Source organism: Artemia sp. Qi Xiang Cuo, chromosome 1, assembly GCF_049724085.1.
Source record: "Artemia sp. Qi Xiang Cuo chromosome 1, ASM4972408v1, whole genome shotgun sequence".
Lineage (NCBI taxonomy): Eukaryota > Metazoa > Arthropoda > Branchiopoda > Anostraca > Artemiidae > Artemia > Artemia sp. Qi Xiang Cuo.
Window position 1 is genome coordinate 51,434,423 of NC_142794.1, and position 12,929 is coordinate 51,447,351.

General features: G+C 36.4%; 1 protein-coding gene across 1 annotated transcript in view; it reads left to right on the forward strand.

The window, feature by feature from the left end:
* The window catches only part of LOC148956447 (general transcription and DNA repair factor IIH helicase subunit XPD-like), a 120,923-nt gene that overhangs the window by 26,334 nt on the left and 81,660 nt on the right, over positions 1-12,929 (forward strand). Inside the window, exon 3 of the mRNA XM_089090971.1 lies at positions 11,641-11,895. Coding sequence (XP_088947097.1) covers positions 11,641-11,895 — 255 coding nt within the window. The remainder of the gene's footprint in view (positions 1-11,640; positions 11,896-12,929) is intronic.

The window sequence follows — 12,929 nt, forward strand, 5'->3', positions numbered from 1 at the left end:
CTGATAAAAAAAATAAGCTTCAGGTTATTAGGCAAGTAAAAAGAACAATGGATAAGATTATGGGTAACGACCAGATCAAGAACCTCTTGGGTAGCAGAAAGTCTTGTTCCTAAATTTTAAGGTCGATAGCTTGAGCTCTTGGTTTCAAAATTAGCACTGCACTTTTTCATGTGATTTTTGGGTCCTTGCAATCATCCCTGGCTTCAAATGGTAGGAAATGCGGTACATAGTCAACATTGTATTTTATTTACGGGAACCAAGAAGTATTACATGGATCCTTTGGTTTAACTATTCCTTTGTCAATCTGCATCCTGGTCACCCTTAGTTAAAACATGCGAATATCTCAAATGGTAGCCTCTAAAGCATGTCACATACTGGAATTCCACCTAAAAATCAAGCAAATTTATTGCAGCAAATCATGGCATCCGTGAGTCCAAGTCTTTATTTATGCATTTTACTCTGACACACATCAAGCTTAAATCCAACAATCAATCACTAAATAAAAGTAAATTGCACACAAGTGCAGGGGCACCAATTTTTGAAAACATCGGAAAGGGTGAGAACTCCTTGTTTAATAAGAAAATAAGATACCCGCATACATTTTTTTCAAGATTTAAGAGAATTTTAGGTAGGCTACTTGTATGGTATAGCTGTGACCACTCAAGTGGTTCGTCCATTGACACATTGTAGAACCGTTTTTTTTCGCTCTTTTCTTTCAGCTTAGCATGAGACAAGACAAAGAGAAGTGACAGAGTAGATGGGAAATATATGATTTGGGCTATATATTTGCACACAAGGGGGGAGGGGTGTTGGTAAAGTATTTGGACAGTGTTAAGTTAGAAAACAATTCTTAATTCATAATATGGAAAATAATTGTACCTAACACATTATGCTTGCAGATCCGTTATGCTTTACCCCCCCCCTAATAAGCAAATATATAGCCTAAATTTGTTTCTAAAGTAATATATTTTTATCATACTTAGGTATATTTCATTTGGATTGAGCGTCAGAGAAACAGGTTCTATTTAGATGAGGAATATTAGGTCAGGGTTCAGGGGCGGATCCGGGATTTTTTAGGGGGGGGGCGTAAAATAGGTTGATCCGAAAAAAATAATTTAGGGGGGCGCAAAATAGGTTGATCCGATAAACTTGCGTTATGAACAAGTTTAATTAACGCAAACTTGAGTTAATTAAGTAAATTACACTACTTTAGACTACGCAAGGGGGGGGGGCACCCACCCCCTCCCCCTGGATCTGCCACTGTCAGGGTTATATCGTACAAGTACTGAATTTTTTTCTTTTTTTCTCAGTAAAAATACTAAAAAACAGTAGTTTCAAATCTAGTACGGAAAATACCCATAAAATGGCACTCCAGCACAAGTGTTAAATTGGTACTTGTTAAGAGAGCGATAAGTACAAGAGAAGTGAAGTTTCGTTAGTGATAATGAAATAAAACAAAATAGGATGAAAACATAATAGTTCAGAAACAAATTTGAGCTACATATTTGCACATTAGAAGATAGGGGTGGTAAATCATAGAATATATTAAATACGTAACCTACGTTTATACAGCATCCAGGCATTACTGGATAAAATGCCTATCTGTTCTCGCAATACAATTCTCCTGTACTTACCGCTTTCTAAATAAGTACCTTTAAATTATTCTGAACATCTACAGTTCTTTTTTTTTTTTTTTTTTTTTTTTGGAGGGGGGTGGCTAATGTAACCATCTTTGGGGTCAGGCTGGGAAACCATATTATTTTTCTATAAAATTAAAAGTTCGCACTTACATATGTTTAATTACAAATTCTTCGTAGCTCTTCAGAAAATAAGGCATATTGACTATCCAACGAGCAGTCTTCAAGATTTCAGAAGTTAAATTGCGGCCAGCTGTAATTGTTTTTAGTCTCGATGGTTCTATAATGGTTTCCTCTTGCATGGATACTTCCTCCAAGTCAAGCAAATACTTTGGAAGTCTTGATCTTCCATGTTTCACGTATATTTGTTTTAACTTTTCCCTGCCCTTTTGCACTTTAATTAAATTAAGTCCTCTTTTATTACGCTTTTTCCCATAACTCAAAAATTTTTTCAACCTCTTGAATAGAACTTGCTCAATCCTTGATATATTTCGATTGGTTTTGAACAACGGCATACAGCGGATACGGCATGTGTATCCAAGTTTAGTGGTACCATGCACAGGACACGGCTTCTGTTATCTGAAACACGGACCCAAAAAACAAACAACCCTTGTTCAACTTGAGGGTTCCGTAACTCCAAATCGATTGCAGCGAAAAATAACAAAGGATAAAAAAAGCCTTTAATTGAGTAAAATCAACATAAACTGTCTGAACAAATAGTTTGGGTTAAAAATATTTACAAGCTAGTATGAATTTTATTAAAGTTGTTAATATCGTTTTCTTGAACAAAGCCAAAAGAGTTTTTGACTAAAAATACATTTAAAAAATAGAGGGAGCATAAGCGAGTACCCCTTCTATGAGAACCATATATATCCCCAGAGTATAACTTACAGCGCTTGTCCCTGGACCCTGGGGGGGTTGTTTCGACCCTGGAGTTCTAATATCTAACGGTTGAACTATTTTTAACAAAATGGTCACCTGCAATTTTTATTGGATAGGTTTATCCATCCAATACACCCAAGAGGGCGAAAGAGGCTAGTTGCTCTCCAATCTTTTTTACTCTGAGAAAATGAACTACAACTTTAATTTCCATTCAAATCAACCCTTTCTGAAGTTTATACGAGCATCCCTTTCATAAGAACCACATACGGCCCCAGTACATAGCTTACAATGCCTGCGCCCCAGTCCCTGGGGGGATGTCTTGACACCGCAGTTTTTTTTTATCTGACCTTTGAACTATTTGTGAAAAAATGGCTTTCTCAAAGTTCTTATCGGATTGGAATTGAGGAAAATAGGGCATGGAGAGGAGGGCTAGTTGCCCTCTGATCTCTTTTGACTCTTAAAAAGTGAACGAGAACTTTCAATTTCCATTCATTTGAGCCCTCCGAAGTTTATACGAGCATACCTTTCATAAGAACCATATATGCCCCTAGAGCAATACTTACAACGTCTTCCCCGGGCCCTTGGGAGGTGTCGACACAGGAGTTTTTCTTATCTAACCTTTTAACTATTTTTAATGAAATGGCCATACATAAAGGAGTTTTTGTTATATGATCTTTGAACTATTTTTAACAAAATAGCTTCCTCAAATTTTTTATCAGATATATTTGGGAAAAAAGGGCTTGGGAGGGCCAGTTGCCCGCCAATCACTTTTGACTCTTAAAAAAGGCACTACAACTCTCGATTTACAATTGAATGAACCCTCTTTGAAGTTTATACGACGACCCCTTCTATATGAAGTGCCTCAGGGAAAAAAAATAAATGGAGCGTGGGGAGGCTAGCTGCCCCCAATCACTTTTGACTTTTAAAAAGTGAATTACAGCTTTCGATTTCCAATTAATTGAGCCCTCTAGGAAGTTTATGCGAGCATCCCTTCATAACAACCATATATGCCCCCAGGACATAACTTGCAACGCCTATCCCCGGGCCCTCGGGGGCTATGTCAACACAGGAGTTTTTTATTGTCAGAACTTTGAACTATTTTTAACAAAATTTCTATCTCAAAGTTTTTATCTGATGCATTTCGGGCGTGGGGGGGCGGGGGGCTAGTTGCCCCCCGATCTCTTTTGATTCTTAAAAAGTGAACTAGAACTTTCAATTTCCAATCAAATGATCCCTCTCTGAGTTTATACGAACATCCCTTCCATAAGAACTATGTATGCCCCTAGAGCATTACTCATAACGCCTACCTCCGAGCCCTGGCAAGTTCTTTCGACACAGGAATTTTCCTTATCTGACCTTTGGACTATTTTTAATGAAATGGCTGTTACAAAATTTTATCGGATGGGCTTGGGGAAAACGGGTGTGTGTGTGGGGGGGGGGGCTAGCTGCCCTCAGATATCTTTGACTCTTAAAAACTGAACTAGAACTTTCAATTTCCAATCAAATGAGCCCCCTCTAAAGTTTATACGACTATCCCTTTTATTAGAACCATATACGATTATACGCCCCCAGGGCAACACTTGCAACGCCTATCCCCTGGGCCCTGGAGGGAGTTTTGTTATCTAATTTTTGAGTAATTTCCAAAAAACTGCCTATCTTAAAATTTGTAGCCGATTGGTTTGGGGAAAAAAGAACGTGGGTTGGGGGATAATTGCCCTTAAGTTTTTGACTCTTAAAAAGTGAACTAGAATTTTAAATTTCCGGTCAAATGAGCCCTCTATGAAGCTTAGACGAGCATCCCTTTCATAAGAACCATACATGCCTTTAGGGCATAACTTAGAACGCCTTCCCCGGGGCCCTGGTGGGTTGTATTAACACCGGTGTCTTTCTTATCTGACCTTTGAACTATTTTTAACAAAATGTCTATCTTAAATTTTCATCAGGAGGGTTTGGAAAAAGCAGGCGTAGGGGGGAGGGTCTAGCTGCCCTCGGATATCTTTTGACGATTAAAAAGTGAGCTCGAACTTTCAATTTTCAATCCAATTAGCCCTCTCTGAAGTTTATAGAAGTATCCTTTCCCACGATCCATATATGCCCCAGGGCATAACTGACAACGCCTGCCCCCGGGCCCTGGGGAGTTTTGACAACACCTGAGTTTTGATATATGATTTGTGAGCAATTTTTAACTTAATGGCTATCTCAGAATTTTTGTTGGATGCATTTGGGGAAAAAGGGGCGTAGGGCGGGGCTAGTTGCCCTTCAATTTCTTTTGACTCTAAAAAATTGATCTAGAACTATCAATTTTCAATCAAATGAGCCATCTCTCAAGTTTTTACGAGCATCCCTCCAATAAGAACCATATTTCCCCCAGGGCATAACTTACAACACCTGCCCTCGGGCCCTGGGCCCTGGGGGGCTGTATCGACCCCGGAGTTTGCTTTATATACTCTTTGAACTATTTAAAAAAAATCTATCTCAAAGTTTTTATCAGATGGGTTTGAGGAGAAATGGAGGGAGGGGGGCTGGGTGCCTTCCAATCTCTTTTGACTCTAAAAAAGTGAACTAGAATTTTCAATTCCCAATCAAATGAGCCCATCTCTGAAGTTTATTTGAGCATTCCATCATTAAGAACCATATAAGCCCCCAGGACACAACTTATAATCCTTGTTCCTGAAGACGGTGGGGGGGGGGAGTGTCCTTCTCAAACATATAATTTCCAGAACTTTCAACTACGTTGAATAAAATGGCTATATCAAAATTTTGATTGGAATTGTTTGGGGAAATGGTGGGCGTGGAAGGAGTGTCAGTTGCCTTAGAATCACTTTCGGTTAATACAGAAGGAACTAGCCATTTAAATTTCCAATCGAATGAGCCCTTTGTGAAGTTTCTACGACAACGCTGTCTATACAAAACCTAATATGCCTTAAAAAGGGCACTAGAACCCTCGATTTCCATTCGAATGAGCCCCCTTTGAAGTTTCTACGACGATCCCTTCTATATGAAGTGCCTCTGGAAAAAAAATATCTTACGCTGCCTAAGGAAAGAACGATGTTGCCACAATGTATTATTTATTTAATTTTTTCCTTCTTTACCCGGGCACTTCGTATTGAAGGAGCTGTCGTAGAAACTTCGAAAAGGGCTCATTCGATTGGAAATTGAAGTGGCTAGTTCTCTTTTTTATAGTCGAAAGTGATTGGAGGACAACTAGCCCCCTTCCCCACGCCATCATTCCCCAAACACATCCAATCAAAATTTTAAGATAGCTATTTTGTTCAGCGTTGTTGATTTTCTGATAGACAATATGTTTCTGAGGAGAACACTCCCCTACAACCGTCGAGGCAAGGATTTTAAGTTATGCTCGGGGGGCATGTAAGGTTTTTATAGAAGGCTTTGTCGTAGAAACTTCAAAAAAGCTTATTTGATTGCAAATTCAAAGGGCTAGTGCCCTTTTTATATTTGGATGTGATTGGAGGGCAGCTAGCCCCCCCCCCATGTCCATCATTCCCCCAAACACATGCAATTAAAATTTTGAGTTTGTCATTTTGTTCAGCATAGTTGATTTCCACATGGAAAATATGTTTTTGAGGCGGACACTCCCCCACAACCCTCAGGACAAGGGTTTTAATTTATGCACTGGGGGCATATAAGGTTTTTATAAAAGGCGTTGTCGTAGAAGCTTCCAAAAGGTAAATTCAATCGGAAATTCAAAGGGCTAGTGCCCTTTTTAATAGTCGAAAGTGATTGGCCGGCAACTAGCCCCCCCCCCCCCACGCCCATCATCCCATCAAACACATCCAATTTAAATTTTGAGATTGCTATTTTTTTCATCGTAGTTGATTTCCAGACAGAAAATATGTTTTTGAGTAGGCCCCACAACCCTCGGTACAATGGTTTTAAGTTATGCCCTGGGGGCATGTAAGGTTTTTATAGATGGTGTTGTCGTAGAAACTTCAAAAAAGGCTCATTCGATTAGAAATTCAAAGGGCTGGTGCCCCTTTTAGTAGCCGAAAGTGATTAGAGGACAACTAGCCCCTCCCCCCAAGCCCATCATTCCCCCAAACCCATCCAATCAAAATTTTGAGATATCCATTTTGATCAGAGTAGTTGATTTCCAGATGGAAAATATGTTTTTAAGGAGGGAATTCCCTCACATCCCTCGGAGCAAGGGTTTTAAGTAAGGTCCTGAGGGCATATAAGAACGATGTTGGCACAATATATCATTTATTATTTTTAAATGTTCCTTTATTTATTATTTTTAAATTTTCCTTTAGAGCAGGGCAGTTTGTATCGAAGAAGTTGTCTTAAAAACTTCGATTAGGGCTCATTCAATTGGAAATTGGAGTGGCTTGTGCCCTTTTTAATAGTCAAAAGTGATTGGAGGGCAACTATCCCCCCCACGCCCATCATTCCTCCAAACACATCCAATCAAAATTTTGAAATAGCAATTTTGTTCAGAGCAGTTGATTTCCAAATAGAAATTATTTTCTTGAGGAGGACACTCCCCCACTGCCTTCAGGGCTAAGGCTGTAAGTTATGCCCTGGTGGTATATAAGGTTTTTATAGATGATGTTGTCGTAGAAACTTCAGAAAAGGCTCATTTGATTGGAAATTCAAAGGACTACGCTCTTTTTAATATTCGAAAGTGATTGGATGGCAACTAGCCCCTCTCTCACGCCCACCTTTTCCCCAAATACATCTAATCAAAATTTTTAGATAGCTCTTTATTCAACGTAGTTTTAAGTTCTGTAAATTAGGTCTTTGAGGATGACAACCCCCTTATAGCCCTCAGGACAAGGGTTGTAAATTATGCCCTGAGGAGATATAAAGTTTTTATAGAACGCGTTGTCGTAGAAAATTCAAAAAGGGTTCATTCGATTAGAAATTGAAATTGCTAGTGCCCTTATTAATAGTCAAAAGTAATTGGAAGGTAACTAAGACCTCTTCCACGCCTACCATTTCCCCAAACACATCGAATCAAAATTTTGAGATAGCCATTTTGTTCCAAACAATGAAAGTGGAGGAAATTATACCTTTGACACTCCCCCCACAGTCTTCAGGGCAAGGGTTATAAGTTATGCCCTGGGGGGCATGTAAGTTTTTTTTTTTAATCTTTGTCGTAGAAACTTGAAAAAGGGCTCATTCGATTGTAAATTCAAGGGTCTAGTGCCCTTTTCAATAGTCGAAAATGATTTGAAGGCAACTAGCCCCCCTCTATTGCCCACCCTTTCCCCAGACACATCGAGTCAAAATTTTTAGACAACCATTTTGTTCAGTGTTGTGGATTTCCAGATAGAAATTATGTTTTTGAGGAAGACACTCCCCCACAGCCCTCAGGGCAAGGGTTGTAAGTTGTGCCCTGGGGGCATATAAGGTTTTTATAGAACGTGTCGTTGTAAAAACTTCAAAAAGGACTCATTCGATTGGAAATTCAAAGGGCTAGTGCCCCTTTTCATAGTCGAAAGTGATTGGAGGGCAACGTCACCAAATCAGTATCAAACAGTTCATGGTAACGAACTTACCACGAACTGTTACTCGTTACCACGAACTGTTTGATACTGATTTGGTGACGGATAATAACGATGATTATTGCACAGGTTTTGCTGGTTCGGCTGAGTTGGAAGATCAGGAAAATTTTGAAAGAAACAAAATTTCTAAAGGGGATTTTGTTGTTGTAAAGTTGGCTGGCAATCAAAACATTTTGTTACAAAAGTAATAGACTTATATGAAAGTGGGTTACATATTAAATATCTGAATAAAATAGGTGATACAAACTCTTTTTATGTTTTTAAGGACTGATCTAAAGGAGTATCACAATAATCAATCACAGATTTTATTTAAACTTCCAGTTCCAATGAAAATCTGTGGGACTTCTCGTCAAAAGGAACATCTGCGATTTGAAATTGATTTATCAATATTTAATTTAGAATAGTTGGTACTTGCTAATAGTAAATGTGCTCCTATTTGTTTTTGTACTTATTTATGAAAGTGGTCAAATGTACAACATAGAGTGATCAAAGGTAAATGACCTATATTATACCTCTGACCACTTGACATAGATTTTTTGACCTTTATTTACTCTAAAAAAAATTAATGCAACATATTTTCCAAAGATTTATGCAGTGATTTATTGATTTATATGACCTATGTGATTTATGATTTATGTATTAATTGATATATTGATTTAGTGTTTTATATGATTTTGCAACTGGTAACGATTTATGCAACTGGTAAAAGGTACAACATTGAGTGGTCAAAGATAAATGACCTATGCTCTACCTCTGATCAGTTGACTTATTTTTGTGACTTTTATTTACTCTAAAAAATTAATGCAACATACGTTACAGAGATTCAAATTCTATTTTAAGAACGGAAGTGTTTCATGAATCTTTTCCAAAACCTTCATCCCAAAATTAAGCAATGTATATCAAAGGCTGTATATTGTCATTCCATTTTACAATAATCTGAATATGTTCTTCCTTATTGTTTTTACAGGAAGTTCTAATGAAATTGCAATGTTCCCAAAAAGGAAGGTTTTATGTTTAGTGGTATATATATATATATATATATATATATATATATATATATATATATATATATATATATATATATATATATATATATATATATATATATATATATATATATATATATATATATATATATATATATATATATATATATATATATAAGTAACAATGGGTTTATTTAAAAAAAAAAAAAAATATATACATCATCGATTCCCTGAAGCAATGCTTGTGCGGGAGAAAACCCACCTAATAAATCAAAAAACCAAGAAACCAAAAAAAAAAAAAAAAAAATTAAAAAAAAAAAAAACCATAATTAGAGCTCAACTTACCGGACTCGAAAACCAACGAACCTCCAAACAACACCCAACAAAATTATAATAATTATAATCATATTCAGCTGCAACTAAACCCACCTCAAAAACAAAACTTAAGTGGCGTGGAATAATCCATTCAAAATATACACTTCAAAACAATGGTTCTTTAGCGACTTACGAAAATCCTGCAAACCCCCAACATTCCTCAAATCCTCAGGCAAACTCTCCCAAACTAACGGAACAACATGGCGAATTGAAAACCTAGACCTAGACGTGACCATAGCTGGTCTTCGCACCAACTGAGAAGATCGTGTCAAATGATCGTGAGTAGTAGACGCAAGACTAAACATTCCTGAAAAACATGATGGTAACTCCGAAGCTAAATATTTAAACATAAACAGAGCATTATATAATACACATATTCCTGCCAACGGTAGAATTTTATACTCGCGGTAAAGATGCCTCACCGATACAGATAGGTCAATTTGATTACCATAAAGAACTCTAATTGCCATATTCTGTGTTACGCAGAGCGGATGGAGGTGAGTTACGAATGTTTTCGACCAAACCATACAACAGTAAATGAGATATGGTTGAACCATAGAAAAATACAACATTCTCAGAATTTCACACGGAAAAAGATACCTAAGTTTACGCATAATACCAATATTACGAGACAATTTACTGTTAACAGATGCAATATGGTTTTAAAAACTAAGGCTTTCATCAATTATAACACCAAGGTATCTAGTACTAGTAGATCTTACAATAGTATGGTGCCCTACTTCTATATTATTAATCCATGGATAATGTCCAGTAATTCTACCATAAATCAAAAAATTCGACTTATTATGATTCAGTTTCAATTTATTTACTCGCATCCACTTTTCAATCGAAGAAATACTTTGTTTCAATATAGTCATCAACTCATTTTCAGTTCTAGCAGCTACGGTGAAATGGGCATCATCAGCAAAACATGGTAGAATTCCTTTTGTACCGTAAGTATCAAGGTCTAAAGAACAAGACACATTACTTGAAGCTCTACAAAGGTCATTAATATAAACCAAAATCAACAAAGGGCCCAAAACGGAACCCTGGGGTACTCCAATCGAAATATATTCAATTTTAGATGTAACTCCATCCATCACGACACACTGAGTCCTTTCACTAAGAAAACTAACTATCACATTTAAAAAATCACCACGTATACCACTACTATATAGCTTTTGAACTAGTATATCATGATCAACAGAGTCAAATGCTTTAGTAATATCCAAAAATATCGAAGCTATCTTTAGACCCTTGTCTAAAGCATCATTAATAAAAGTTGTTAAAAACAAAACTCCATGCTCTGTAGAATGATGACTCCTAAACCCAAACTGACTAGAACTAAAAAACTGTCTTTTCTCGAAAAAACTTACCATTCTACTATAAATCAACTTTTCAAACACTCTAGAAATAAATGGCAGTAAAGAAATCGGTCTATAATCACTAAAACAATTCTTATCCCCTCCTTTAAATATCGGGATAACATTCGCGCACTTTAGACAATCAGGAAATATTCCAGCTTTTAAACAATTATTTATCAGTCCTAAAAAATGACTAGATATAACAGGTAATAACGACTTCAAAGCCTTCAACGAAATAAAATCGCCTCCTGATGCACCATTTTTAATATTATTTATAACACCAAATAATTCATCAATAGTTACAGATTTAAGGTACGCAGACACATCACAATATTCAGGTAGGAACTGACGAAAATCTCCATCTTGATCAAATACTGGCACCGATGATGACACCGATGATATATATATATATATATATATATAACCCCCTCCCCCCGAAATTTTTGACCGAGTCGAAAATAAGTCGAAAATTAGTAAAATCTAGGTAAAAATCAGTAAAATTAGTCAAAAACTGAGTCAAAAATTAATAACCCCCCCCCCCCCCCCGAAAAAATCCTGGATCCGCTCTTGGTCAAGGCGTTTGGAACTATCGCTTCCTAAAGTCAGAACTCATATACCAAAATATTTTTTACAAATCGTTATTTGACGAATTTTTTTACTTTGTCTCAGAGGATATTACTATCTATTACAACTGGAAATCCTGTATATCCGTGACTATTTGTTGCATGCTTTCAGTTTGGTACACACAGTGCCTGAGTAAATAGAACCTGTTTTTCTTAAAAGCTTAGCTGTTATCGTGTCTCAGTTGTGGCGCTTTATGTTTAAAAAAATAGAGCACAAATGATACCTATTTATTCCTTTTTTTTTCTAGGGTCATATTTTACTGGAAACCCTACCAGGAACAGGAAAAACTGTCGCCATGCTGTCTTTGATTGTCGCATATATGCAAAAATATCCCAAGGTATTGAAAAAGCTTATTTATGCTGTGAGAACAGCAGCAGATATTGACTTTATTATTGGAGAGCTGAGCGAGCTGCTCAAGTTCACAAAGGACAAAACTGGAAGAGATCCCAAACTCGTTGGAATTGGATTTGGCTCCAGACGAAATCTTTGTATTCATCCTGAAGTGAGTGAAATTACTCTTTTGTTGGCTGATTCTCCCTTTCGTTTTGGACTCTATTCTTAAAAAAAAATTCTAACAAAGATGCTTGGTAAGCTTGAATAATTCACCATTTCAATCATTAAGTTGCTAATTTTTTTTAAATTTAAAGTGAAATTAATGTTTAACTGTAATGCAAAAAATAATAAGAGTTTGTCTGCTTTTAACACCCAAAAAGCCCAACTGCAACATTGAGTCTTACTTACCCCAAAGTTTGATTGAGATCCAGTTACCGCTTTTTTTATATGTTTTACTTGCGAGACTTTAGTGCCAAGTTGAAACAGTTTTGAGCCTGAAAAATATTACTAATAATTGAACTTAGCACCTCCAAAATGATATCTTTCTTTTTGTGTCTAAAATGGTAAGGTTTCTGCAATTTAGGTTTGTTTTTAAAAACAGGCTTTTTAGTATCCAAAGCAGAGAGAACTCCCACTACCCTGACAAAGTTACTGGTTGGGTTAGAGACCAACCAATTCCAATATCTTATAATCCAAAATTATAGTGCAAACAATAATTAAGCTTCAGATACTTCTTGACCATTCTACCTTCATAGATAATGGAACGAAAGAAGAATCTAAAATTTTCACTAGATGTAAAAATCATTTTAGTTCGAATCAAACCTTATTTTTTGTTCTATGAAATAATAAATGTAAGTTACATCTATATATATATATAACGAGCTAAATATAAATGCGTGGCGAATTGGAACCAGTTCTGAATTGTTTTAATTCAGAAAAACTGAAAGTTTGATAAAAGGTTGTTCCTTCAAATGAGAACACTACATTGAAACACATGTTTATTCATATAACTGTACGCATTAAACCGGGAACCTGTCTTATCATCTTATACTGATCTTTGCACTACTTTGTGGAAAAAAAATTTGAGACACAAATGTACTTAGTCATTCAAAAATAAACTATATTTTTTTTTCAATCGATGAGTAAAGTAAGTTATTTCTCCCAACCAAAAATTGTGATGCCTAACAGCGCTACATGGTGACA